The sequence below is a fragment of the Arvicanthis niloticus genome, chromosome 13 (assembly GCF_011762505.2).
Source record: "Arvicanthis niloticus isolate mArvNil1 chromosome 13, mArvNil1.pat.X, whole genome shotgun sequence".
Taxonomy (NCBI): domain Eukaryota; kingdom Metazoa; phylum Chordata; class Mammalia; order Rodentia; family Muridae; genus Arvicanthis; species Arvicanthis niloticus.
The window spans coordinates 41716534-41743124 of NC_047670.1; the positions used below are offsets into that span (position 1 = coordinate 41716534).

At 36.9% G+C, this 26591-nt stretch overlaps 1 protein-coding gene across 4 annotated transcripts in view; it reads left to right on the forward strand.

The window, feature by feature from the left end:
- Efr3a (EFR3 homolog A) overlaps nt 1–26591 on the forward strand; it is an 86116-nt gene that overhangs the window by 19228 nt on the left and 40297 nt on the right. For 2 of the 4 annotated variants that reach the window (XM_034516246.2, XM_034516244.2), the window contains exons 2-6: nt 8946–9022; nt 12648–12775; nt 13924–14074; nt 18764–18885; nt 24169–24318. In XM_034516246.2, the coding sequence (XP_034372137.1) occupies nt 8946–9022; nt 12648–12775; nt 13924–14074; nt 18764–18885; nt 24169–24318 (628 nt within the window). Of the gene's footprint in view, nt 1–8945; nt 9089–10984; nt 11059–12647; nt 12776–13923; nt 14075–18763; nt 18886–24168; nt 24319–26591 lie in introns of those variants that run through there. The other 2 variants (XM_076911415.1, XM_076911414.1) reach the window with 2 other exon arrangements.

Here is a 26591-nt window from a genome sequence, read left to right on the forward strand (position 1 = left end):
AATTCCTTTAGGGCCCTGAAATCCTGAGTTTTGGACTTATAGGGGCACATTTGTTATTGACCTTGTAGCATCATTGTTCATGGGTACTTTGAAAAAAATGTGAGCATTTTTTGTAGTTTTTCAATGGTAGGTATGCTCTGATAAGCAGTACTATTAGCATCTTTGTTTTATATAAGCATGTTGGTGTTTTCTATGTGAGACTGTTAATATAGTTGTTAGTTATACTTTAAAGCTATAGAAAGTTCAGACTGTGTCATGAAATTATTACCCTTGTACAATGTATTTGATATGGGAAGAGTTCTGAGGATACTAGCTTATGTTCAATTACCCACGTAGAAACCACCTCAGAAATCACTAAAGTGTGGTTGAAGAGATGGCTCCACTGTGCTGAGTTTGGTCCCTAACACTTACATCAGAACAGCCAGATGTCATAGTATGGATTTGTAATCTCAGTGCTTGGGATGAAAACACCCAGATTCTTTGTACTTCATGAGTGTTCATTGAGTGAGAACGCTTAAGGGTCTTTTGTAGGAATATATAACTTATAAGCAGGTTGAATGAAGACAAAGTTGTTAAATCCATTTTCTTTGGTCCTTTAAATTAAAGGAAGTTGTCACCAGCTATTGAACATATACTTTGTCTTTTATTTTTAACATTATCAATAGCTATATTTTTAGCTACCTTTGGAATTTTATGTATTTATCATAATTTGCTCTGAGATGTTAAAAGCTAAATTCCAGCAGAGAGATTCTAGAGTCTGAGGTGTTGATATATACTCCAAAGACAATAAACTGTCCCCTTGGCTTTCTCCAGCTTGCCCAAACTGGACATTAAAAACATTTTTTTGAAATTAATTAGTAGTTTCTTCACCCCACTTTTTAAAATTTTTTGCTAGCTAGTATTTTCAGTGATTGAAATTTGTGCTTTGATATTTAATATTTCATTTTCTCAGTTCCAACAGAAATTTTCTATAGCTTTGCCTTTCCTGTGTTTTTCTTTTAAATCATGATTCCTAACTTTTATCTGAGATAATTACAGAACTACTCTTTTCTTTAAACATATCATCTCTGCAGTGCATAGTAGTTTGAGTTAGAGAGAAAAGCCGTTGTTTACTTAACTGCTGTAAATAATCACACTTGAAAGTATGTAAATTCTTTTACTACTTCTAATAGTGCTGCTAACATTATGTAGAGGACATTAATACACAAACACACAATATCACACCACTTTAGTTTTCAACTTTATACAATCTTCTTCCTTTTTAAAAAATATTTTTGTTTAAAAAATTTTTATTATAATGAACTTTCAAATAAAAAAATAGCACACAAGAAAATTAACCACCTACTTACCTCTTGACATACATGGTTTACTTTGGCTTGCCATGACTGCCACCCAAGGATATTTGAAGTTGGTCTGTGACTTTTAGAGTTCATGACCATGCTCTCAGAATCAGGAGTGAGCCACCATCTATACACTGGGTGCTGCAGAGACTGGCAGCTTTTCTGTCCTGGCCACAACTCTGCTCCAGTTTCTGTGTCATTCACTGGATCCTGCATATTTGTTTGCAGACAGTGCTAGCATCAGATAAATTGAGAAGGAAATTCTATCTTCTGATTTTAATACATCCATTAATTTTTCCCAAATGATGGTTTCTGACAGTTTTCAAATAAAATCTGTTGTGTTATTTTCTCAAAGTCAGGATTTTTCAGTATTTTATTGCTCTTGTCATTGGGTACCTCTGGTGAGTATTATTTTTAAAAATTTTAAGTTAGTATACTCTATAACACAGTTAAATATAGATATAAATCCATATGCTGACTTCCTTTAAGTAGAATTTCTAGTACCCAATTTTATTTTTAAACTAAATTACGGTAATATAGAAGGAAAGTTGTTAGATATAGATCAATAACAGGCTGACTAAAGAAGAAAAGCTAACTTTTTAAAAAAAATGCAGATGACATCTGTCTCAGAACAGTTTGAGAAAGTCAGTGTGCAGGAGTTTTATACAAGCATTTCTACTGTAGAACAAACAGTTTTAGTGCCCTGGAGGCCATCTTCTGAACAGTTGGTGCTTTAGTTCATACACTGCACTATTGCCCTTTCCATCTCTAAGATTGATCTGCCTTGGAATAAAAACCAAGTGCTGAAATCGAGACAGAAAGGAGAGATGGTGCATTATTACATGTGGAAAGACTTGTAATAAAATACTCCTGTAATGGATTAAAATCCTTTTAAAGGGAACACACTCCTGAAGGTAATACTTTGTTTCTTTTCCTCTCCTGTGACCCGATGTGAAGTCACCCGGTTCTTCCCATGTTTTCTTTAGGACTGTTTCTTTCAAGGCCATGTCTCTAGAATATGTGTTTTGATTTTCCCTGGGCCAACCTTGCATTCCTGCTTGTTCCATTACTGTGCAGTTGTTTCACTGCCTCTCAATTCCTGTACCTCAGTCATTCTTCACCAAGCCTCACATTCCAGGTGAAGTGCAGGGTCCACAGTGGGATCTTCCTTGACTTGAACCATAAATATTTTCTCTCTGATCTGAGTTTCTGTGGCTCTCATGACTGTGTAGTCCATTTCACACTCATATCCCTTGTCCTCACATGTTTATGTCTCATTTTAAAGCTTAAGTTTTATGACCACTGTGTCTAGTAGGTGGTTACCCTTTTTATTCCCATAATTCTTATTCTTAATGCAATATTATTCTTACATATGTACACATGTGCATTGAAGTGGAGTCATGACATGAATATAGTCAGAACAAGAGAGCAAGAGGTGTGCTAGAAAAGGGCATAGGTGAGTCGGACTGTAAAGTTACTGATTTTGATTGCATGAGGCAAACATCTTATTTTGACAATAAGCTAATGACTAGCTTAATCAGTCTCTGCTAAAAAGGTTTTGGGTATCACAGAGTTGGAGATTTTAAAGTGGTGATGTTTTTAAAAGTTCAGATAAGGAGTTTGTCCCTTTCCTCATTAATTTTATCAACCTGGGATGTTAACAATTACTCAGATGACAGAGTCATTTGTTTTCTAGAGAAATAATTGTCTTGTTATTTTTTTAAAATCATGCTTTGTGTAGTACAGGTTTCTCTTGATCATTACTGACTTGATTTTAATGGTGTATAGCAGCAGGTATTAAATACACTTTAAAAATTGTTAACTTTGTGTCCTTGTTCATTTGCTGAATAACATTTTTGTTAATACCAGCTCTATGACACACTGTTTAATGGGATCTTGAAGGACTAATGTTCTACTGGTAAAGATAGACATGCATGTGAATACAGCAGTATAGGTGTCATGATGAAAACAGTTTAATGGGCAGATGAGTTATCATGGCCTTTCCCACTGGAAAGTATGCATTGTAGGGCTTACAAGAAGGCTCTTAGGAAAGTACTGAGTCTTTTGCTTTTTAAATAATATATTTTATTTTAAATTCTGTAAATGTTTTTATGTGGGAATATGTACATATAAGTGCAAGTATTCAAGGAGGCCAGAGGCATTGGATCTCATGGACCTGAAGTTACAGACAGTTATGAGCTGCCTAATGTGAGTTCAGGGAATCCAATTCAGGCCTTCTGGAAGAGCTGTATGCATTCTTAACCGCTAAGCCACCTCACCAGTCCTGATGACCTATGTTTGATCCCAGGAATCAATGTGAAAACAAAAAGCAGATGTGAAACACATGTAATCTTAATCCTAGGGAGGCTGAGACAGGAAGATCATAGGGGTTGGGAGGCCAGCTGTTCAAGCCACCTTGGTGACATGCAGGACAGTGAGAGACCTCATCTCAGGAATAAAAGATGGAGAGCTAGACAGCATCTGAGGATCAACAACTGAAGTTGTCCTCTGGCTTTCACATGCATGGTCATAAAGGTACACCTGCGCACATGGACATGTAACCCTCATATCTGCCCATGAACACATACCAAAACAGGGTGAAATGCAATAGCCTTTAAATATATCCGTGAATTTTCATCTGGTACATATAAGAACTGAAAAGACCTAATAAAGGCTTAGATATTACTTAACAAAAAGAAAAGTGTTTTACTAGAGCTTCTGACAGTGAGAAGTAGTATAGTTAGTGTTTTTCAGTTCATGTCCTTAGGCTCAGATTGTCCCTAAATATGTCCACATACTACCAGAATATACCATGTGGTTCTGTTTTTGTTTTGTTTGGGGGTGGAGAGGTTGTTGGTTTCTTTTTGCTGCTGTTGTTTTTATTTGTTTGCTTATTTATTGTGTGTATGTTTCCTTAAATGGATATGTGGGAGTATGAGCTTTCTCATAGGGCACAGAGAGGGTATCTACTGTCCTCTATCATTCTTTGCCTATTCTTCTGAGGCAAGGTCTCTCCTTGAACCTGAGGCTTATGTTTCCTCAGGTGGCTGGAAGATAGGCTTTCCTATTAGAGATGTGGTTACAGCAAATGCAGGATAAGCAGTTTGATATGTAGGTGCTGGTATTTAAAGCAGCCAGCACAGTTAACTGCTCAGCCAATTTTGCAGCCTTCTGGTTCTGCATCGGATCATAGTTTTCTGTTTCTAGTGTGCTTGAGTTTCATTTCCTATTTCTCTTGAGCCTTGCAAACATATTCTATAGAAAAATAATAGCTTTTAAAAATTATTTCTATTTTTAGATAATATAATTGCATGTTCCCCCTTTCCTCCTTCCAACCCCTCTCATATCCCTCTCCTTACTATTATGTGTATGCCAGAATTTGAATTAATTAAAAATTTATATTTTTTGGATTCTATTTCCTCAAAATTTTTGTTTTGTTTTGCTGCTTGTTTATATACATCGTCTCTTTGATCTTCCAAAGAGAACCCTGGAAAAGTTCACATAGGTGTGACTAGGGCTTGAGTGAGTTTGTTGGAAGGTTTTAGAAGCTAGGATCAGCAAGAAGAGGGACTCATAAGGAAAAATGGCACAAGTAGGTTCACTTCTTAATTTAAATTCAAGAAAGACATTTCTATTAAGTAGCCATATAGATGCTTTATGGTCTTATTGAAAGCTAATTGGTCTTAGCAGAATTTGATAAGGATATTATCAAGTTCCAAAAGCTTTATCTTTAATGTCAACAAGAACTCAGATAAGCCTCAGTGCTCTGCCCTGTTAATTAATTAGCAGTAGAAAGATCCAGATCCCTCCTCACCAGGAGGCCATAGGACAGTGAATCGGGAAGATGGACTAGAAAACAGCCTCGCAACATGAAGGGCTATGTTCAGGTGCCTGCAGCTGAGCTGGAGGAGCCGTATGAGTTTACTTCACCAGGAGAGTCATCCACATGCCTTTACCTGAGTAGGTCTAGTGATTCTTATCTTTGTTTGCTGTGTTTATACATACAGTATTCTCTTATTTGATTATCTAGAGTAGTTGCTACTGTAATTTTTATTGCCATACGCTTTTTAACCATATATTGCCTGTAATCTAATTTTATAGAACTTGAGTAAATTGAAAGTTTTTAATTAATTTCCTGTGTTGGTTTTGTGTGAGTGTTTTCATTTATGTAAGTAATCGGCAAGTATTTGTTTGAGGCTTTTCTGAGAAAGTCTCTGTGATTATTCATTTCCTACAGTGACAGCACATTCTGTATCTTTGAGGTATACATGCTGCTGTGGTAAGGTTTGTTGAAAGAAATTGGTACATGTATTAGTGTGGCAGTTTCTGTTTGAAGCCATCAGGTCTGGGCTGGGATTTCAGGGCCCTTCACCCTTACTAGCTTTGCAGTTTGGGGTAGATGAACTTCTGGGAGCACTTCCTTGCTGTAGGTAATAACTACCTCTGAGACTGGATAGAGGAATCATGCTGTGAAGTCCTGAGTACAGTGCTTAAAGTCATGTTCTGAACATAGTGCTTACTCTCCTTGTTCTTACTCATTATTGAAGCGGTTGTGGACCCTAGGTGAAAGTATTGATGATTAAGTTACAGCAAAGGTTTCACACTGTTGCTAGTATTCTTTAAAAGATTCTCTGCCTCCTCCTGTTTACTCTTATTGTGAAACTGCTTTCACTTTGTCACTAATAATAGCATTTTCTTGAATGCTTCCTTATTGAGACCTCAATATACATTTAATTAAGTATTTAATTAATGTAGGTACTAGTTATGGACATGTCATCTTTATTCAAGGAGAGAACTTGGGGCTAGGTAGGTAAGTCACCTACCTGGCTGGCTGGTTGTGTCTTTTACACTTTACCCTTTTTCTCATCTGCTGTCACAGTAGGTCAAGCTTACCGAAAGTGAGGGCCAACGACTATCATTTGCAGTGCAAATTCAACTTTGTTTTTCAGGTTCTCTCAACCAGAAAGTGCCCTTGTAAGTGAAGTTAGCTTGCTGAGAATCTTCTCACAGGCAATACTGCAATGTGGAGGAGATTTAAGGGACTAGGACCCGTATGCAGCTCCATTGCCAGTCCTTTCCAGGACACTGTATTGGGTCTTCCATTGGTGCTAGCTGAGTGTGTGCCTCAGTCTTCTCACTGATAGTTGGCTTCATCATCTTCTCAGTGCCTCAGAGACTGTATGACAGTGGCATGGTACACATCTAACTTTAATTTATTTATCAGAAATAGGAAATTTGCTTTTTAAATTTCTGAGCCAGCTCTCCAGCTCTTCCACCTCAACCCCTAAGATTTGTGCCTCTATGACGTAGTAATTTAGTTGTCTGTACCCCCTCTCCCCAGTACTCAAAGGATTGCTTTATTTTGGGGTGTTATTTGAGTATCTTTGAATGTTAATCTGAAAATTTAACTCTAGTATTTGAATTATATGATTTTTTTTTCTTATTAGAAAAACCTTTTGAATAGTGGATAACATTAAATAGTATCATATACACTGCCCAAGTAGTATTGCTAAATTGTTTTCTGTTTTTATGTCAGTTTATAACTTCCTCAAAAATATATTGTTTATATTTTCTTATATCTTCAATGTTGGGAAGAGTCTGGAATTTTAATTTTAGACAATGAATTCTTACTCAATCATTACTATTGCCAAGTTATTGATTCTTTTGCTATAGACTTTTTTTAACCTTAAAATTTGTATTCTTTTTGGTTTTTCAAGACAAGGTATACAGGTGTGTACTACCAGAAAGGGTAACAACAGTTCTGGATGTCCTGGAACTCTCTTTGTAGACTAGATTGGCCTTGAATTCACAGAGATCTGCCTGCTTCTGCCTTCCGAGTGCACCACCACCTCCTGGTTTTATTTCATTATTTTAAGTAAATATAAGTATTTGCCTTTATGTGTGTCTGTGCCCTGTTAAACATTTACAGTTTAGTTTTAAAGCTCATCTTATTTTTGACATATTTTCACAGTCTAGAATGTATCCATTGATAAATTAAGCTATTTTGGAATATGTTGTTTGTGAAGTATAAAGAATGGTTAGTAACAGAAAGGCTATAGGTTTGAAGAACATTATAAAATATTAGAACATTTTAATGTATTTAATCAAGTATCAGTGAACTCTTGAAAGCTTCATTGCAAAAATATCGCTAAAAATGGGCTACAAATATCATTCCTGTGTGGGAGCCACAGAGAGATAGGAAGCATGTAGGAAGCCATAGAAAAGGTAAGATGTGACTCAGAGACAGAAGTGAAGAGTACAGCAACAGAGGTCTGGTTGAGATAAGAGTCATGTGCTCATTCAAGAAATATCCCAGTGCCTCTTGGTCCAGTTGCTTGGGATTTATGAGTAAGCAAAAGAATGGTTTCTGTTTTTCTCTGAGCTTATCTTTTGGTGAAGGTGGCTGATGATAACCAATTAATAGGAAAGTTATTTAGTATGTTGGGTGAGAAGCATGTTTAGCAAGAGTAGAAGAGAGTCAGGGCAGCCAGTGCTTTAAAAGAGGAGCTAGGCAGTTGGCCTTGTTTTAGACAGAGGAGTCAGAAGAGGTTCCCAACTACCAGAGTAGCAGGACCACTGTTTTGGCTGCAGTGAAGTAAATGAGGCACATAGATGAAGGTTGGAGGTGGACAGAAGATAAAGACATATGCTGCCATGAATTTACCTGACACACTTGATGTGGGTGTGTGTGTGTTCATTGAGTCTTACCACCTGCTGTTTTTTTGAGGAAAAGAGAAAAAATAATGTCCTTCTTTTTGAATTTGCATGCGTTTTCTCTTGCTGCCAGTTTAAACTTACCTGTTTGTTTGTTTGTTCAATACTCTTTACTCAAGACAATGTCTGTCACTTAGTAGATATTCGATACATATTTGTTGAACAAGCAGATATGATCTTTACGAGCAGAAAAGTGTTCTGTACATTCATGAGGGATGTAATAGAACATGACACATAATGAGAGACTCATGAGTCACACATCTGGCTGTAGCTCAGCGTTGTGTTCAGAGGTGCCCAGCATTAGATACTGCAAAGCACAGAAAGCATGAGAGGAGATAGGATCTCTCCTGGCATTCATGTGTTCATTCCTTACCTGCTTCTTTACTGACATTTACTGAATTCACTCAGTATTACACCAGCAGAGCTTAGAGATGAAAGATAAGACCTGTCTGTAAAGTCAGCATGTCCCAGGCAGGAAAGACAGATGAGCCATTAAATTAGAGGTGTTAAATGCTACAGTAGGATTTGTGAGTGTCTGTGCATGTGTACCACTGTATCAGAGTTTGTTGCAGCTGATTTTGTCTTCTGACTGCTAAGGTTAATTGCGTAGGGAAGAATCTACTAAATTGATCTCGTAGGGTGACTGTTTCTGAACTTATTTCCAGTTCTACTTAAAGTCGTATCCTTAATTTTTATGTCATAATGAATGATATAATTATCCACAACAATCACCAAATTGGTGTGTGACTGAAGCTGTAATAATTAGTAGACTATACCCCTGTTAAAATTATCTTTAAATGGATAGTGAGTATTCAGAAACATGTACTTCTGGATCATTTTACAATATTAATCTTTATATTCTTTTTTACTTTTTTTTTTTTTTTTAAACAGGAGTGTGCTGCTGCTGCTCTGCTTTGCGTCCTCGCTACAAACGTCTGGTGGACAACATATTCCCTGAAGATCCCAAAGTAACTTGATCTCCATCTACTGCTCCTTCTCTTTCTGACCCATTCTGCCCTCTGCTCCTCCCTAAGGTTTCCCTCATTTCATTGCTCTTTTGTCCCCATATCTCATCAAATGAACTTTAAACTTTTAATTTTTACATATCCTTGCTTGATTACCTTTTTCAGATGATAGGTACAAATCTGAAATGATAGATGCATGGTGATCTCATGCATGAGATCATTTAGATTTGTTAGTGACACTCATCAAACATTCAGGATCCTGTGCCATATACTATGTGCCCAGGATGCAACTGAACAGTGAGTGGTTTCTGCATTCAGTAAGTATAGATAGAATATCAGCAATTTTAATACCATGGGGGAAGTGTGATAGAGAAATCAAACGCAGGGTTCTGCTTGAATAGATAAGAATGATGGCCAGTTTTCAATTAGGAGAAGAAAGACAAAGGGAATGAAATCTAAGCTTAGATCCAAACAACAATTACAACAATTAGGGATAGGCCATCTATTCTTTTTGTTGTTGTTGTTGTTGTTGTTTTTTTTTTTTGAAAGAATTGAGATCATGAAAGACTATGATAGACAGAAACTATTTGCCTTTTTAAAAAGTAGTTCTTAGCCAGGTGTGTTGGCTAGCTTTATGTTACCTTGACACAGCTAGAGTCATTCGAAAGAGGGGACCTCAGTTAAGAAAGTGTCCTCACCAGATTGGCCAGACAAGTCCATGGAGCATTCTTTTACTTGATAATTTATGTAAGAGGCCAAGCTCACTGTTGACATTGCTACCTCTAGGCTGGTGCTTCTGAATGGTATAAGAAAAAAAGCTGGGCAAGCCACGAGGAGCAAGCTAATAACCCACATTCCTTCAGGGCCTCTGTGCCAGTCCTGCCTCTAGAGTGCTACCTTGAGTTTCTGCCCTGACTCTCCTTGGTGATGGGACTACAAGCTATAAAATAAATAAACCCTTTCTTCTCTAAGTTGCTTTTGGTTGTGGCATTTTGTAATAAAAATAGAAGTCCTAACTAAGACGCTAGATGTGATGGCGGTATGTAATTATATTCAAAGCATTTGTGAGGCTAAGGCAGGAAGAATGTGAGTTTAGGGCCAGCTTGGCCTACATAATGAAACCCGGCCTCAAAAAGCAAAATAAACCAATTGGAGTATGTAGGATAGCTAGGCTGACTGATTTCAGGGAGACTGGGTTTGCTGGACACTGCTCAGCTTTTCTAAGGCTCTTAGCTTTCTGATAAAGGGACATAAAATGGGATGCAAGTTGATTTCCAGAAAAATTTTTAGTGGAAGCAACTGTCTTTTGATTATGTTAACATTAGTTTAAGGTTTATATGTTCTTCTTTTGATTAAAACAAAATTTAAGGGGTCATCTGTCTATAGGAAGTTAGCCATAAATACTATTGGCTGTCAATTATCCTGGATCATTTGTGACATATAAAAACCCTGAAAGACATGATATTTGCTTTTAAGAAGAAGTCCCATTGACTCACATAAATCATGATATAAAAATTAGTAAATAAAATGCAGGTTGTAATAGTATTGTTTCTAATGTAAGAAAGTGCCATCTTGTGTTGATATTCTCTGGGAAGCATTCTTGGAGGAAGTAAGTAAGATCTGCTATGCATTGAAGGATTCCCTTATCTTGAGAAACAGGGATTAGTGTGCAAGTGAGAAGACAGAAAAATTCTTGGAAACGTAGTTGTTTTTAAGGTAAAGACAAATTGATCAATTTGACTATCGAAGTTAAGGCTCTGTTGTTTTATCTGTAGGGTATGGTGGATAGTTAAATTGTTGGCCACAAATAGACTGAGTAGTCACATAATTGTGTTCCAGAGAAGTGTGGTATACATGGTTATTAAAGCCCAGGTAGATGGCAGAGTATGGAGAAATGTGAAGCAGGCCAATGTATCTAAATTATTCTCTTTAACTTGTACTAAATGCTGGGTTTTGAACACCTGTAATGACACTGACAAGAAGTAAACTGAGGAATGATTACAAAAATAATATTTGTCAAAGATTCAGATACTTGTGATGTAAGTAACAATCATCTATAAAATAGATTTAAAAAAATTTCACCAACTTAACCTGCATATGGAAAATACTACTCAGTTGTCACATTTGCTGTTTCACTAAACACAAGCATCTTGTAGTGCATTCAGAATGATTTAGAAAGTAGGTGCTTAGATGCAGAAGGGTTTGTATGTGCCCTAATCTCTGACTTCAAAGAGTTGAGGGGACAAATAAATGGTTTCCTATAATTACCATGTGTCATTTTATAGAAGCAGTTAATAGAACCTGTCTCAAATCTCATGGGCTGTCATTGAACAAATACAGTTCTTTGCTGAGTATGGCTTCTGTGATGTCTGTGCTACCACCATGCCTGGCACTTAGTATCTGTTTAATGAATAAGATAACTGTATGCTAAAATATAACAGTGAAGATAAGCCCCATGAACTACAAAATAGTATATACAATAGAAGCATCCCAGCCCATCTCTGAAGAGCTTGTGGAGGGCATGTTGGAGAAGGCATGTGACAAGTATTTAGAGGAAGCTGAGCGCTAGAAGAAAGTGCCTCTACTACTAGGATATAAGCTGAGTAAAAGAAGTCATGCACAGCAGAGTTGCAGTCTGGCTGCAGAGTAGAAGGCCTTAGCAAAATTAATACAAAATATGCTTGTGTAACCTCAATGAATAGAGACATTTAGGCTGTCAGGTAGGCAGATAAAAGTGAGAACACAGACTTAAAAATCCATCTAGCATATCTGCCTATCTCTCATTTTCACCCATCTAACAGATGTAAGCAGCATAGTCACTTAGATTATACCTAGCCAAGAAATTGAGGGTGATGGTTGACTCACTTGCATTAAGATAAGAATCATTGGGCAGGTTATGGTTAATCTCATTACTCAGAGGCAGAGGTATGTGGATCTCAGTTAGTTCAAGGTCAGCTTGGTTCAGGTAGTGACTACCAGACAGCTAGGGCTATGTAGGGAGACTCTGTCTCAAAAAACAACAAACATAAAAGAACCACAGCAACCACTTTTAGAAGATAGGGAAAGAAGAAAGGCTTAATAGCCCATAACAACAGTTCCAAATATGTTTTAATTGACAATTACAGCAGATTTTTATGAGCCTAGCAGGTTCTGAATTATTTCAAAAGTTATATGTAGGGGATAGAATTTAGTTCCTTGGTAGACCTCTTACAAGGCAAGCTTTGGGTTCAGTCCTCAGCTCTAGAGATGGGGAGAAGGCTATATGTATGTTCACTATTGTAGATATTAAAAAGTACATACTACATATAACATTTAAAACATTTAAATTGAAGCAAATTTTGTTTGAAAAATTCTTTTAGTAAAATATATTTCATTAGCTACTTCACTATAAATGAAAGTTCTGGAAACAGTCATTGTGATGGTCCTTTAAGTACTTTGCTTTAGTGTGATTTTTTTTTTAAGCTTTTTAAAAGTTCTGAGCATGTAGAATTATTTATATCCAAAAAATTTCAGCAAAATGTTTATTTCCAGTCTGGTGATGAGATGTAAATTAGGCAACACTTTGAATTAATAAATGAATAAATAAGTTGGAAAATGTAGATCATGTACTTGTCATTATTATTTTCAGGATGGGCTTGTTAAAGCTGATATGGAGAAACTGACATTTTATGCAGTGTCTGCACCAGAGAAGCTTGATCGAATTGGTGCCTACCTGGCAGAAAGGCTGAGCAGGGATGTTGTCAGACATCGTTCTGGGTAAGAACACAGATTACTGTGAATGATCTCTTATGTTAGAAAAATCTTTCTAGGTGAAGTCATCTCATAAATTTTTGTGCCAGATAGTCAGGCAAAAACCATACACAGAGGATAAGCCCCGGGGCAATATGCAAAGAAAAGTATGAGAGCCATATAACTGCTGCAGCTTCCTTTTCCTGTGACTCAGGTTCTTCTGCAGAAACTCATGTGGGAATCATTGCCTCTCGCTTTAACATCTATTAGTTTTGTTAACATCTAATGGAAAATAGGTTTAAAGGTGAGATACGGTGTTTAAAAATTGATGTCTAAATTGAAAACAAACCAATATCCTGTTACCAGGTAGTTTTTGACACTGCAGAGTGAGAGTGAGTCCTGTCAGACTTAGATCAAGTGCTAACCTGGTTTGCAACTGCCTGTTCGTCCCAGCATCTGCTGATAAAGGAATCCATCCCACCTTGACCATTCTCTGCCTGAACACTTACAGCTTTGTAGTTTACACTGAAAGTACTTTGTGTTGTGACAGTGTATCAGCCTGATTTCTAAGAGTACCCTGTTTTCCAAGTGACACATTGGCTTGTTGTGCCTCTGCTCTGTCACCTCTTAGGATATTTCATGGGTTTGTACAGGTAGTTTGATCATTGAATGTCAACTAAAATAGAATCTAAATTTTATTGTATAAAATCTTTAAAATCTGTTGATTTAAAAAGGGAGAAATTTTATTCCCTTTTATTGCTGTATTGTTGCTGGCACTATTTTGTTTTTAAATGTAAGTATATATATTTTTATTCACAATAATTATACATTTATATGTAGGTAAATATATAAGTAAATATATTTTTATTTATAAATTTAAGGAAATAATGTTGGAGACAGAGATAAATTGTAGTACTATTAAAAACATATACAAATAAATATGGTTAAAATCATGTCCATGGTGTTCAAGACACATTACAAACAGGTAGCCTCAGTAAATCTGAGGTTTCCTGGAGGAAGCAGAATAGTACAGTCTAGCTTTGTTGTACTTCTAAACTAGGTTTTACTTTGCCTTTCTTTTTCTGTGCATCTAAGTAAACCCATTTCAATGAAAAGCAGTTAGAATTACGAGCACTGGAAATGCTTTGACTTTGTTTTGTTTTGTTTTAACTTAGGTATGTTCTAATTGCTATGGAGGCGTTGGACCAGCTTCTTATGGCCTGCCATTCTCAAAGCATCAAGCCATTTGTAGAAAGTTTCCTTCACATGGTAGCAAAGCTCTTGGAATCAGGGGAACCAAAGCTTCAGGTTCTTGGAACAAATTCTGTAAGCAAAGCAATTGTTTTCTTTCTAAGTTGAATCAGCACATCTGGAATTAATCTCTTCTTAGAATGATTCTATCTGATCGAAGGTTATTTCCCAGTCAGGGCATTTGGACACACAGTATAGATGACAGTGACTAATGCACTCTCTCCAGTGTCTTGGTCTGTATAGAATCTGTGATATTAATCTATCATCATGGAACACCTGGGTCTAAATGAGTTTAATCCTGTCAGTTTGATTTTCTCTAACTTCCTCATTACAATGCTAACCTTGCATACTACTGTTTTACTTTAGTGCTTTTCCAAAAACAAGAGCATTATTGAGATGCATCTGACTTGTAATGAACAGTTACACAGTTATCATATGACTCAACAGTATAGTATTTAGCATTTATTACCTGAGTGGAAAACCTGGGTCTATACATAGACTTACAAACCACTGTTAACCGTAGCCAAAAAAGTGAAGAAATCCTAATGTCTGTGGACATCGTGGTTAGATGAACGGATAAATCAGAACATAGTGTAGTATTTCATTGTGGTTTTGGATTTCTGGGTTTTTTTTTTTTTGTTTTTTTTTTTAAAGCTTCTTGGTTTCTGTCAGTCTCTGAATAAATGTCTATTCAAGTTCTTATTTTTAAACTTAGGTTGCCTTTTAAAATTCTTCACCTATTTTCGATACAAGTCCTTTATCAGATATGACTTGCAGTATTTTTTTTCTAGCTCTGTGATTTGTTTTATACTTTATTGATGAGTTGCTTTGATGAAGTCTAATTAATTTTTTTATCATCACCCTTTTTTATGTGCTTTTAGTACACCTTATGAGAAACATTGCCTAATCTATGGTCAAAGATTTACCCCTAAGATGATTTCTAAGACTTTTATAGTTCAGTTCTGTTATCTACTTTGATCTATTTGCATATGATTACATATGACTTAGGGATTCAATTTTGTCTATATTATGCATATATTCATTCAGATATTTTATTTTTACTTATCAAATATACTGTCTTCTCCCTACTACTTGGCTATAAAACCATAATTTGTGTTTCTTTCCTTAGACCACTTCTGAATTGTTGCTTCTCACAATATTCACTTCCTTCTATCCTGAACATAATTTTTAAATTAAAAATGGGCAATAACAGGCCATGATAATAAAAATAAAATAATGATGTTTTTATTTTTCATTTCTGCTTTTGTTTTATAGTTTCAGTCTTTCTGAGGAAGCTTTAAGTTAACAGCCTACATAAATATTTTGTATACCTACCCGTAGTTTACTAAAACTACCAGAATCACATGATTTGTTGGTGTTTAGGCATTGTCAAGACACTGTGACTAAGGCATCTTATAGAGGAAGGCATTAATTGGGGGCTTACTTACAGTTTTAGAGGGTTAGTCCATGATCATGGCAGGAAGCAAAAGGCATGGCCATGTAACAATAGCTCAGAGAGAGCTTTACATCTTGATCCACTGACAAACAGTGAGACTGACCTGGCCTGGGTTTTTGAAACCTCAAAGCCCAATCCAGGTTACATACACACTTCCTCCACAACAAGGCCATGCCTTCTATAAAAAGCCACACTGCCCGATCTTTCCCAAACAGTTCCACTAACCCAGGACTAAGCATTTAAACATATGAGCTTTTGGGGGCCATTCTCATTCAGAACACCACATGTACAATTTCTGATATAGGAAAATGTAATGTAAGTTGTGACTCCAACTGTGGATCTGAGTCTGTATTGCACGTGTACTTACAGTCTTATAGTTTAGACAAGTTAGATAACCTTTGTCTCAGTTTCTCATGTGTGAAGTAAAAACAGTAGTTCCAGTCTGATGAAACCTCTGTGTGTATGAATCTCCTAGAGCAGGGCATAGCATTATTAATATGATCATAGTAGATTGTTATAAAAGCTCCAAAGTAATTCTATAATTGACTCAAGACCTCTATCATGATTTTATCTCAGAGACAAATAGTGCATATTCCCAGATGCAGTTAGATGATGTGATGGGCTTGTTTTCAGGCGTGGAAGATCCTAAAGTCTTCTCCTGTTTCATTTACAATTAGATGAGGACATTTAGGGAGATGGCTTAATAGCTGGGGATAATGTGGGTAATGTGCATTCCCAGAAGTTTCTTTACTTGTAGCCAGCAAAGCCGTTGTATTACTTCAGTGAGTCATTCAGGCAAAAGATCAAAACCCTCATAACCACCCTCCTACCTTTAGTGAATGTTTTAAATTAAATGTTGTTTTAGTTTAGTCACCTTTTAAATCCATTTGCTGAAAGTCTAATTTTAATTTTGTAGAGGTGCTGAGTACCTTATATCATCAAATATGATGAATGTTGATTTATTAATTATGTTCAGTATTTATTCATGGTATTTGTGTATTTTATTCTAATTTGTGACATTTACCTTTTTATGCTCATGATCCAGTATGACAATAATAGATAAAATTTACATAGGCTCTCCTTTGTGTCAGAAATTGTGCTAGAAAAAAAAAGGTATGAAGTTAGAAGTGGGGGTAGGGGAGTAGGAGTGAAACTGGGAGGAGGGGATGATGGGTGTGATTAAACTACCTCTAATTCACATGTAAAATTCTAAAGAATTAATAAAACATATTAAACAGTTTAAATTTTAAAAAGATAGTATCTCAGGAACTTCTTATTCTTACTCCCTTTTTATTGTACATAGCTTCAAAAATAAAAAAGTGTAGAACATATTATATTATATCCAGATATACATTGGTTTACAAATGTTTAAAATATACATAAAATGGTATAGATACAATTTAGTCATTTCTAATCTGAAATCAGAATTGCTCTAAAACCTACACCCTTTGAGCTCTGTGATAGATTGTCAGATTTAAGATGCTCCATGGCCAAGCTAAACACATATCCCATGCATTCTGTGCAAATGTTCTGAGGCCTGAAACACTTTGATCAGAATAAGGGATATGTGTCTTAAAATAACTTTGAGCATGCCTGGAGAGATGGGCCAGTGAGTGTATACTGCACAAGCATACAGACTGAACTTCAACTCCCAATGCCACAGAACCAGCCTGATGTGGTCTCATGTGTACCTGTAATCCCAGCACTGTATTGGGCTATGGCAGGAGGATCTCCCTGACTTGTTGGTCACCATCCTGCTGCAGATTCAGTGAAAGATCCTGCCTGCAGAGAATAAAGCAGAGAGTGCTAGAGCACCACATAGATGTGCTCCTCTGGCCTCCATGCGCACATATGGGCACTTGTACATGCACTCACACAAACTCAGAAAACAACTCAAACATAGCTTGTTAAATATAATAGTACGTCATAGCTAGAGATGGCAACAATATGCAACTTTGGATCAAGTATATTTTGTTTAGTTTTTTTGAGAAACAACATGTTGTATTACTAGGATTTTCAAATATATTACATTATTTAGTTCAAAATTGGTAATAATATTTCTGTTTTACGTGTGAGAAATCACAGTTAAATAATTTGTCAAGAGACAAAAAGAATGTTGTACCTGTAGAAAGACTGAATCCTAGGTCTTACTCTAGAGCTTATGTTTATATTGTTTGTGCTGTAAAAGTACTCGATAGTTTCATATAGTTTCAGGAAAAATATGGATTGCTTTTATGTTTTTACTTGGTTGATCCTTGCCACTATTTCAAGCCTCATCCCTAATCTTAATAATTTTCTTTAAGTATTGTTGAATCATATCCAGAAGCAACAGTTAGCAAAATTAGTTATTAAAGCATGGGCCTTCAACCTGCCTGTCCTCCATGTGTGATGAGTACCTGCAGGCACTTTAGTTTGTTGTACAGCAGAGACTGAAGCATAGGTGTAATCCAGGAGATGAGATGACAACTCAACATCCTGCAGTCCCCCAAGGAGGTCCTGTAGGAAAAGCTTTATCTGGTCCCCGACTTTACTAGTGTTCAGAATGAGGAAGCCTGCACCTAAAGGATTGCATGCATCTCTTCAACACATCTACTTCCCAGTTAAAGTTTCATTTTTCCATCTATTATTATTATGTATGTGTGGAGGTGTATGCATGTATGTATGAGTTCTTATACTCATGTATATGTATGTGGATGAAAGAGCTAGACATATGTGTCTTTCTCTATTGTCTTCCACCTCATTTAAGAAGTTACCACAGAAGAACTTCTGGTTTGCAGAATTAGAACTTCTGTGAATTGGGAGAGCACCTCTGAGTGTGCTCACATTTTATATGCAGCTCTTATATGCAAGGGCAGTATATTCTGTTTGCCATAGATAGTTACTTAGATTATCTTTGTACTTATAACTTTCAATAAATAACAAAAGAATAAAGGTTTATCCTCTGCAACTTCCCCTCACATGTGAGGAAGGTCTTTAGTATCCATTTTGTTTTATTTCTACCCTTATATTCTATTTTAAAAGTGATGTGTTTATTATAGCAAATTTGAAAAATACAAAAAAATGTAAAACTAAATGTCTTATAAAAAATCAGCCAAATTGCAAGACTCTATTTAGAAAGCTGTATCATTGGTTTTCTAAAATACCATTATTGCAAAATTCCTTTTGTACATATGTAGTATTTGTTGTTTTATGTGTTCCATTTGCCTATTTGGATGTTTCTGTTGATGTAATAGATAAGGAGGGTAAATGTGTTTACTCACTTTTAAAAGGTGATGTATTTTGTTTGTATTGTTATTTTTGTTTTTTAGTTTGTCAAATTTGCAAATATTGAAGAAGATACACCGTCCTATCATAGACGTTATGACTTCTTTGTATCTCGATTCAGTGCCATGTGTCACTCCTGTCATAGTGATCCAGAAATACGAACCGAGTATGTACTGTTTTACTTCATGACTTACCTTAAGTAATTTATACAAGAATTTACTGAATATTGTGCTTCTATAATTCACAATGATTAGCAAAAGGCATCAAAGATGCTCATGAAACAGTCTTCCATTGTTAGAACATACAGCATTCAACTGAATTTGCAAGATGAAAGTGGTTAAAATTCAGACTCCTTACCCTCGCCCAGAATGACCTACATCCTCACCTGCCTGTTTCAGTTTGTTATTTTGTCATTTCTCTTACTTTCTGTCTGGCCCAGTCACATGGGTCTGCTTGCTGTCGCCAGAACACTCTCTGCACGCCCCTCTTCAGTACATTTGGAAGCTGTGTTCTCAGGGACTCCTGACTCGTGTCAGTGTGTTCAGCTTCGCCCTCACCTCACTCAGGGGTCTCTCCCGGATGACTTAGATTACTATCCTGACTCCCCCCTTACCTACGGCTGCCCTACTTGTGCTTATTCCTTATCATTTCAGTTTTATTGCTTTTTGGGGTTTTGTTTGTTTTTTGATACAGGGCCTCTCTATGTCATTCTAGCCACTCTAGAACTTGCTATGTAGACCAGGCTGGCCATGAGCTCACAGAGATCTTCTTGTCTCTGCTTCCTGAGTGTTGGGATTAAAGGTGTGTACCATCACTCCAAGCCTTTTCCCACTTTCCTTTTCTCTTATTAGAGGGTAGGACAGAAGGCCAGGGGATTTGTTCTGAGCACTGCTGTGTTACTGAGCACTTTGACTAGTGTCAAAAGGCGTGTAGTTAAAAGTTAAAGTCAAATGATGCTGATAAATGATATTAGTTTGAACATCACTGGTAACCTAATTCAGAGAGTTATTATGTTAGTAATGGAGAGTCAGTGTATTTTTTTCTGAACCACTTTAGAGTGTACAGAACCTTAACTGGGAATTGCCAGGCCCCCAGCAGGTGCACACAGTTAAAGCAAGCACGGGACTTTTGGGTCACTCAAGAAAGGAGGCTGAGCAGAGACTTAACAGTTATTTTCTCAGATGGGACTTGCCCGACTATAATTTCTCCTCATTACCGTTCAGGCCATTTATCACTATGTGATGCCTTAGACAGAAGAATATTGTAAAGACTTACACCTTCCTGGCTACCTCATCACCACTAAAATTTTATTTCCTAAGGGACATTTTAAAGTGAGTGTTTTTAATTATGTAAGAAAATGTCTTTGAATAATTCAAACATGAGATTCCCTTATATTTAACTATTTTATCGTCCCCCGGTGGAAAACCTTGTATTTTGGACATACTATTTATATCCATATTTTTACTATTTTTAGTATCAATATAAAAATTAAGTATATAAAATATTAAATTTAATTTTTTATATATGTGTACTGTATTTTCATAATTTCCCCTCCCCTCTCTTCCCTCCAACCTTTTGTATTTTCCATCCAATTCATGGCCTCTTTTTCTTTAATTATGATCATTTTATATTTATTCGGGAGTGATTGTGTGTGTGTGTGTATACATATAACCCACTGGGTCCATTTAATGTTGTTTATATGTCTATTTTTTTAGGGCTGACCAATTAGGGGTCACTTAACACATATATAAGTTTCTGAAGTTCCAAATCGCCAAGTTTTTTATTTGAATCACTGTTAAAACAATGAATCAATTAAAATGCTTGAAGATACAAATTGTAATTTTTTTCTACTGTTCCTTGAGTAAAAGACAATTCAGTTTTTTTTAGTTTATTTATATTTCTTTGCAGGCTCCAACTTAGATTCTTATTTTTTATCCTTTTACTAATTAGTAAAATACAAAGTCATACAGAACCTTCAGATTTGGACAGTAGATGAGGCTAGAAATTCTCCTCGTCCCCTCTCTATTCACCAACTTTAGTTTCTTTCTTAAAGACAAGTAAAAACCCAGTACAACAATGTCCCCCCCACCCCCGCAAACCAAACCAAGAAAACAAAATAAAACAATTCACCAGCTGTAAACAAAGTTTGTAGCATTTTGCATGCATGGGCGTTTGTGTGCGTGCGTGTAGACTCATACTGTGGAGTTCATTATATGGTGTTCATCTACTCCTGTCCTGAAGGGGTTGCTATACTCAGTGTCATGCTCTTGTTGGAGAAAACTGATTTTCTCAGTTTTTCCCAGCAGGTATAAGTGACAATTCAGTTGTTAGCCTTACCCTAGTGGCTAGGTTTTTATCCATCCATCCACTTTTGTTTATTTTTTACTTATTCACTTTATATTCCGCTCACTGCCCCCTCAAATAATCCTTCCTCCTTCCCTCCCTTCCCTTCTCCTCTGAGTAGGTGGAGGCCCCCCTGGGTTTCTTCTAACCCTGGCACTTCAAGTCCCTGTGAGGCTAGTTGCTTTCTCCGTCACTGAAGCCAGACAAGACAGCCCAGTTAGAAGAACATATCCCGTATACAAGCAACAGCTTTTGGGATTGTGCCTACTGTAGTTGTTCGGGACCCAAATGAAGACAAAGCTGCACATTTGTTACATATATGTGGGGAGGCCTAGGCCTTGGTTGGTGGTTCAGTCTCTGAGAGCCCCAAGGGTCCAGGTTAGTTGATTCTTGGTCTTCCTGTGGAGTCTCTGTCCCTTAGAGCTGCAATCCTTCTTTCTGTTCTTCTATAAGAGTCTTAAGCTCCATCCTCTGTTTGACTGTGGGTATCTGTATCTGTCTGAGTCAGTTGGTGGGGCCAGCCTCTCAGAGGACAGCCATGTTAGACTCCTATCTGCAAGCATAACAGAGTATCACTAATCATCAGAGATTGGTACTTGCCCATGGAATGGGTCTCAAGTTGGGCTAGTTATTCGCTAGCTATTCCCTCATTCTGTGTTCCATCCCCAATTTCTTATAGACTGGATATGTTTTGGGTTGAAAATTGTGTGGATGGGTTATGTCCCTATTGCTCGAAGGGGTTTCTGACTGGCCACAGGAGGCAGCCTTCCCAGGCTCCATATCCCCAGTGCTATGAGTCACAGCTAACGACACCCCGGTTGATTCTTGGGCACTTTGCCTATCTGTCTATTCATTTTTTTAAAAAAATAATTAAAATATAAAATAGAACAAAAAGAAACATGTCAAAGTTGTACAGAACAAATCAACAGAAGGAAAAGAGCCTAAGAGATGACACAAGAATCGGAGACCCACTCATTTCCACACTCAGCAGTTCCATAAAAACACTGCCATAATATGTAGGCATAGGATCTGGTGCAGACTGGTGCAGGCCCCATGCTTGCTGCTTGAGTCTATGTTCATTTGAGCTTTGCTCAGTTGATTTAGAGGGACTTGTTTTCTTGGTACCCTCCACCCCTCAGGCTCTTACACTCTTTCTACTTTTCAGAGGTTCTCTGAACTTTGAGGGGAGGGCTTTGATGGAGACATCATATTTAAGGCTAAGAATTTTCACTCTTTCTATAATGTCTGGCTGTGGTCTTTATATTTGTACTCATCCTGCTTTATGAGAAAACTTCTCTGATGATAGCTGAATAAGGCACTGGTCTGTGGGGTTAGCAGAATAGCATTGGGAATCATATTATCCCTACATTTGGTTTTCTCTTTTTTTAGATCAGTATTATTTAGTTTTATCCTAGGTGCCTGAGGTATCTAATCTTAGGTTCCTGGTCACTCAAGCAGTGTTGGGTATAGGTTCCATCTCGTGGAGTGGACCTTAAGTCAAATCAGACATTGGTTGGTTGCTTCCACAAGCTTTGTACCCCCATTGCCCTAGCATATCTTGCAGGAAGTACACCAAAGCGTTTGTGGATGTATTAAGATTTTCTTGTATTTCTTTACAAAAATAGTTAATATTTGTACATTTATACATCATAGTCTAATTTTTCTAAGAACTTGCAGCTATAAGGGAAGTCCTCATCATTATAGTGACTGATGCACAAATAGCTAATGCTTGTTGATTGTTTCCTGTGAGGAAGTTCTGTTCAGCTTATCACTCAACTGTTCACAGCACCCTTAAGCTTATATGATACAAATGGTCAAATTTATTCATGCAGAAACTAAATTGTCTTGGGGACCAAGACTAGAATAGACTGGCCAGGGCAGGTGTTAGAGCTGCATTAGGTGTTAGCTGTGTAGCTCAAGGGGCTCTTAATGGTCACCAGCATGCACCCTCTGCCCTACATCAGGTCACCACCATCTCCTGCTCCATTTAGGCTACTGTCCTTTTTATAACCTTATGCTTGTCTTCCTCCCCAGGAAATAGCATCAGATATATAGAGCAGATACTTTTTGTAGTGCTGTTAGATTTGCCCTCTTGTGATCAGTATGTTATAAGGAAGCCTTATAGACAGAGCTTTGAAATAGGCAGAATGTGTCTTAAATCCTCCATTCCACTTCCTGTTGGTGTTATTCCTGTCATCTCCATTCTCCCTATCTGTTACTATAGGTTACTATATAAAATAGAACAAAAAGAAACATGTCAAAGTTGTACAGAACAAATCAACAGAAGGAAAAGAGCCTAAGCCTCTGGGTTTGTAAAATACTACCCCTTCCTTCTCAATATTCTCTTTAAACATGTTAAGACAGTGTGAGGTAAGCAGAAAAGTATTCCAACTGCTGATCAGATGGTGGAAAGGAAGGAAGGAATTGAGAATAGGACAGAAGGAGGTAATTTGAGCAGAAGTACCTGTAGGAGAAGTGGGCTGGCAGGCTAACTCTTCTTCAGACATTGTCTATCTGCAGTCCATGCACATTTCTTTCTTGAACCTACAGGTTTATTATTATTTTTTTCCCAAGGAGAATCAAGACTGTGAGGAGACTGGGGCTTCTGAGTTGTGCTAGGATGTTAGGGCAACACTGATGAACTACAGTGTTGTGTGCATGTCTATAGACAACTGTTAAACCAAGCAGCTCTCTTTCTAAGAGGTGAGAGGTTCTTGGGGAACAGTGGGCAGAGTATGCAGAAGCACAGTGCCACCAGGAGCTAGGAACTTCTCACTTGGCTCTGAGACCTCACAGTAGCATATATTAGAGGAAGCTATGCTTTTGACTGATTTTTTTTTTATTAACAAATACTACATTTACTAATATTTCTGTAGATTCCATCCTTCAAACTTTATTGATTAATAAAGATGATGGTTAAACCATCTTTTTAGTATATCTCTAGCCACCTCAGATTTTTGAAATTTTAATTTCATACCTATATTATATATAATTTTAAAACATTTTATGATTGAGAGAGCAGTATCAACATACATTCTCTTAGATATATAAACAGACTTGTTTAAATAACCTGTTTTCATGGGTCTTTCTTTCCGCATCCTTATAGGATTCGCATTGCTGGAATAAGAGGTATTCAAGGTGTGGTTCGCAAAACAGTTAATGACGAGCTTCGGGCCACCATTTGGGAACCACAGCATATGGATAAGATTGTTCCATCCCTTTTGTTTAACATGCAGAAAATAGAAGAAGTTGACAGGTATTGTATAAAGATACTAAAGTTGGAACTGCAGAGATGGTTCAGCACTTAAGAGGGTGTATTGTTCTTGCAAAGGACCAGAGTTGTCTCCTAGGCGCCTAATTTGAACAGCTTGCAGTTGCCTTAACTGCAGCTCCTGGTCGGTCCATTGCCCTCCATGGACACCTGCATTCACATGCACATACCCACACATGTACACAGACATTTACATGACATTAAAAATAAAAATCTCTTTTCAGAAAGATATTAAAGGCTGTATTGCATTGTATATGTGTTCATGTGCATGCTAGGATAAGAGTGTTTGATTTCTATTATTGTTTATGTGGTAGCCTCATAAAGTTAAGTGAGTCTAAACATATGTACCTTTCTAGAAATTTATTGATTAGAGTTATTAAGCACAAGTACTTATTCATAGACTTACGACTTCATTCTCTATTAGAATACATTTAAATTTTAGGCTGATGAGAGAGCTTACAGAATGAAGGTGCTTGCCATGATCTGAGTTCAATGTTAGAACATTGTTACATGTTAGAAGGAAAAACTGGCTCCCATAAGTTGTACTTTAACACTTGTGCTGTGCCATATATACACACAAGCACCCTGCCATCAATAAATGTAACAGTACAATTTTTAAATGAAAATTTTATTTGCTGGATTTATGTGTGTATGTATGTGTGTGTATAAATATATACAAGTACTACTTAAAGTTGTAGTGCAAAAACAGAAATTGTAGCTGAACTTCTTCCTTAGAGATCTACTCTGCTTTCTCTTAGGGAGTTAAAACTAATCAAAATAAAATAATAATGACTGTTATTCATTGCATTTTCTTTTTTATTGAAAATAAAAATTTTATGTAATATATTTGGATCACAGTTTATTCTGGTTATCTCTTTTCCACCTCCCTCTTCAAATGACTCCATGTTCTCTCTCTGTGTCTCTGTCTCTATCTCTTTCTTTCTTGCTCTCTCTCTCTCTCACTAGCTCTCTCAGGCAAATAAAAAAACAGAAGAAAAAAAACAGGAAAAAGCATGAGAAACACATGAACACAGAGACACAAATACAACATCAGAAACCATAATATATAAACAAAGACCAGTAATTAAAAAATACCCAAAACATTATGAGACAAAACATCTCAAAAATCTCATGGAGTTTATTTTGTGTTGGCTATCTCCTGCTGGGCATGGGGCCTGCCCTAAACTGTGGTTTTTATACCCTGTGAGACTCCACTGGAGAAAACTAGTTTTTCCTTTGTAAGCAGTTGACACTTGGAGATAGGGCTTGTGGGTTAGGGATCGGGACTTCCTTGCACAGCTCTGAGCCCTGAGAGGGGGCTTTGGATCCTATTTAGGATTAAATGTTCCAAAATCTCTTACTCTCTTCACATCATCCAGTTATGGGTCTCTGTGTTTGACCCCATCTACTTCGTGAGAGAGCTTCTGTTACAGTGGCAGAGTGAAACACTGATTTTTTTTTTTAACTGAAAGCCAGGTACGATTGGTTTCTAATTAATATCTCTAAAATACTTGGAATGACATACTAGTTTTCGCTACATGCTGGAATTCTTCTTAACCCCACAGTGATCAGGTGCACTTGACATTTTGAATGTTATCCAGATTCTCTAAGTGCCAGAAGCACGCGTTCCCCTCATGTTATTCTTTATACAGGAAGAATGTCATTCAGTAGCTAAAACAGAATTATCCAGTTTTGCTTATGGTTCACCCTGGTTCCTGCTCTTGGAAGAGGAAGAATCTAGAATAAATTTTAAAAGGATTTTATCATATAGTTACAAATATAAAATTTACTTATAACTTTCATGATTCCCTGCATAGCGTCAAGATGGATTTGGAAATGAGGTGCAGTTGATAATTCTGTGCTAACACAGATGGAATAATATGTATTCCGGTTAATGCCAACTGCAGGAAGGATTGATTTGTAAGCCCCGGATGTGACTATCTCTAGCTTTGTAATCCTCCCTAAAAGTGTGTTATGTTCTAGAACCTTCTGCATTTTTCTTATTTTTAGTGCTGTAACTAAGGCTTAAGGTTTGCCTATTTGAAATATTTACTATATAAAGATCTCTAGCTAGTCGGGGGCCTGTTTTCCAGTAAGACCTGATGCTATCATAAGTAAGATAGAAGGAACACACTGGGGACACAAACTACTCCTAAAAGAGCAGGCCTCATGCCCAGCAGTAGATGGCCAACAGAAAGTGAGTTCAGTGGCACCTCTGGAGATTCTCTGTCTTATAATGCTGTGTCACAGCTCTTCCC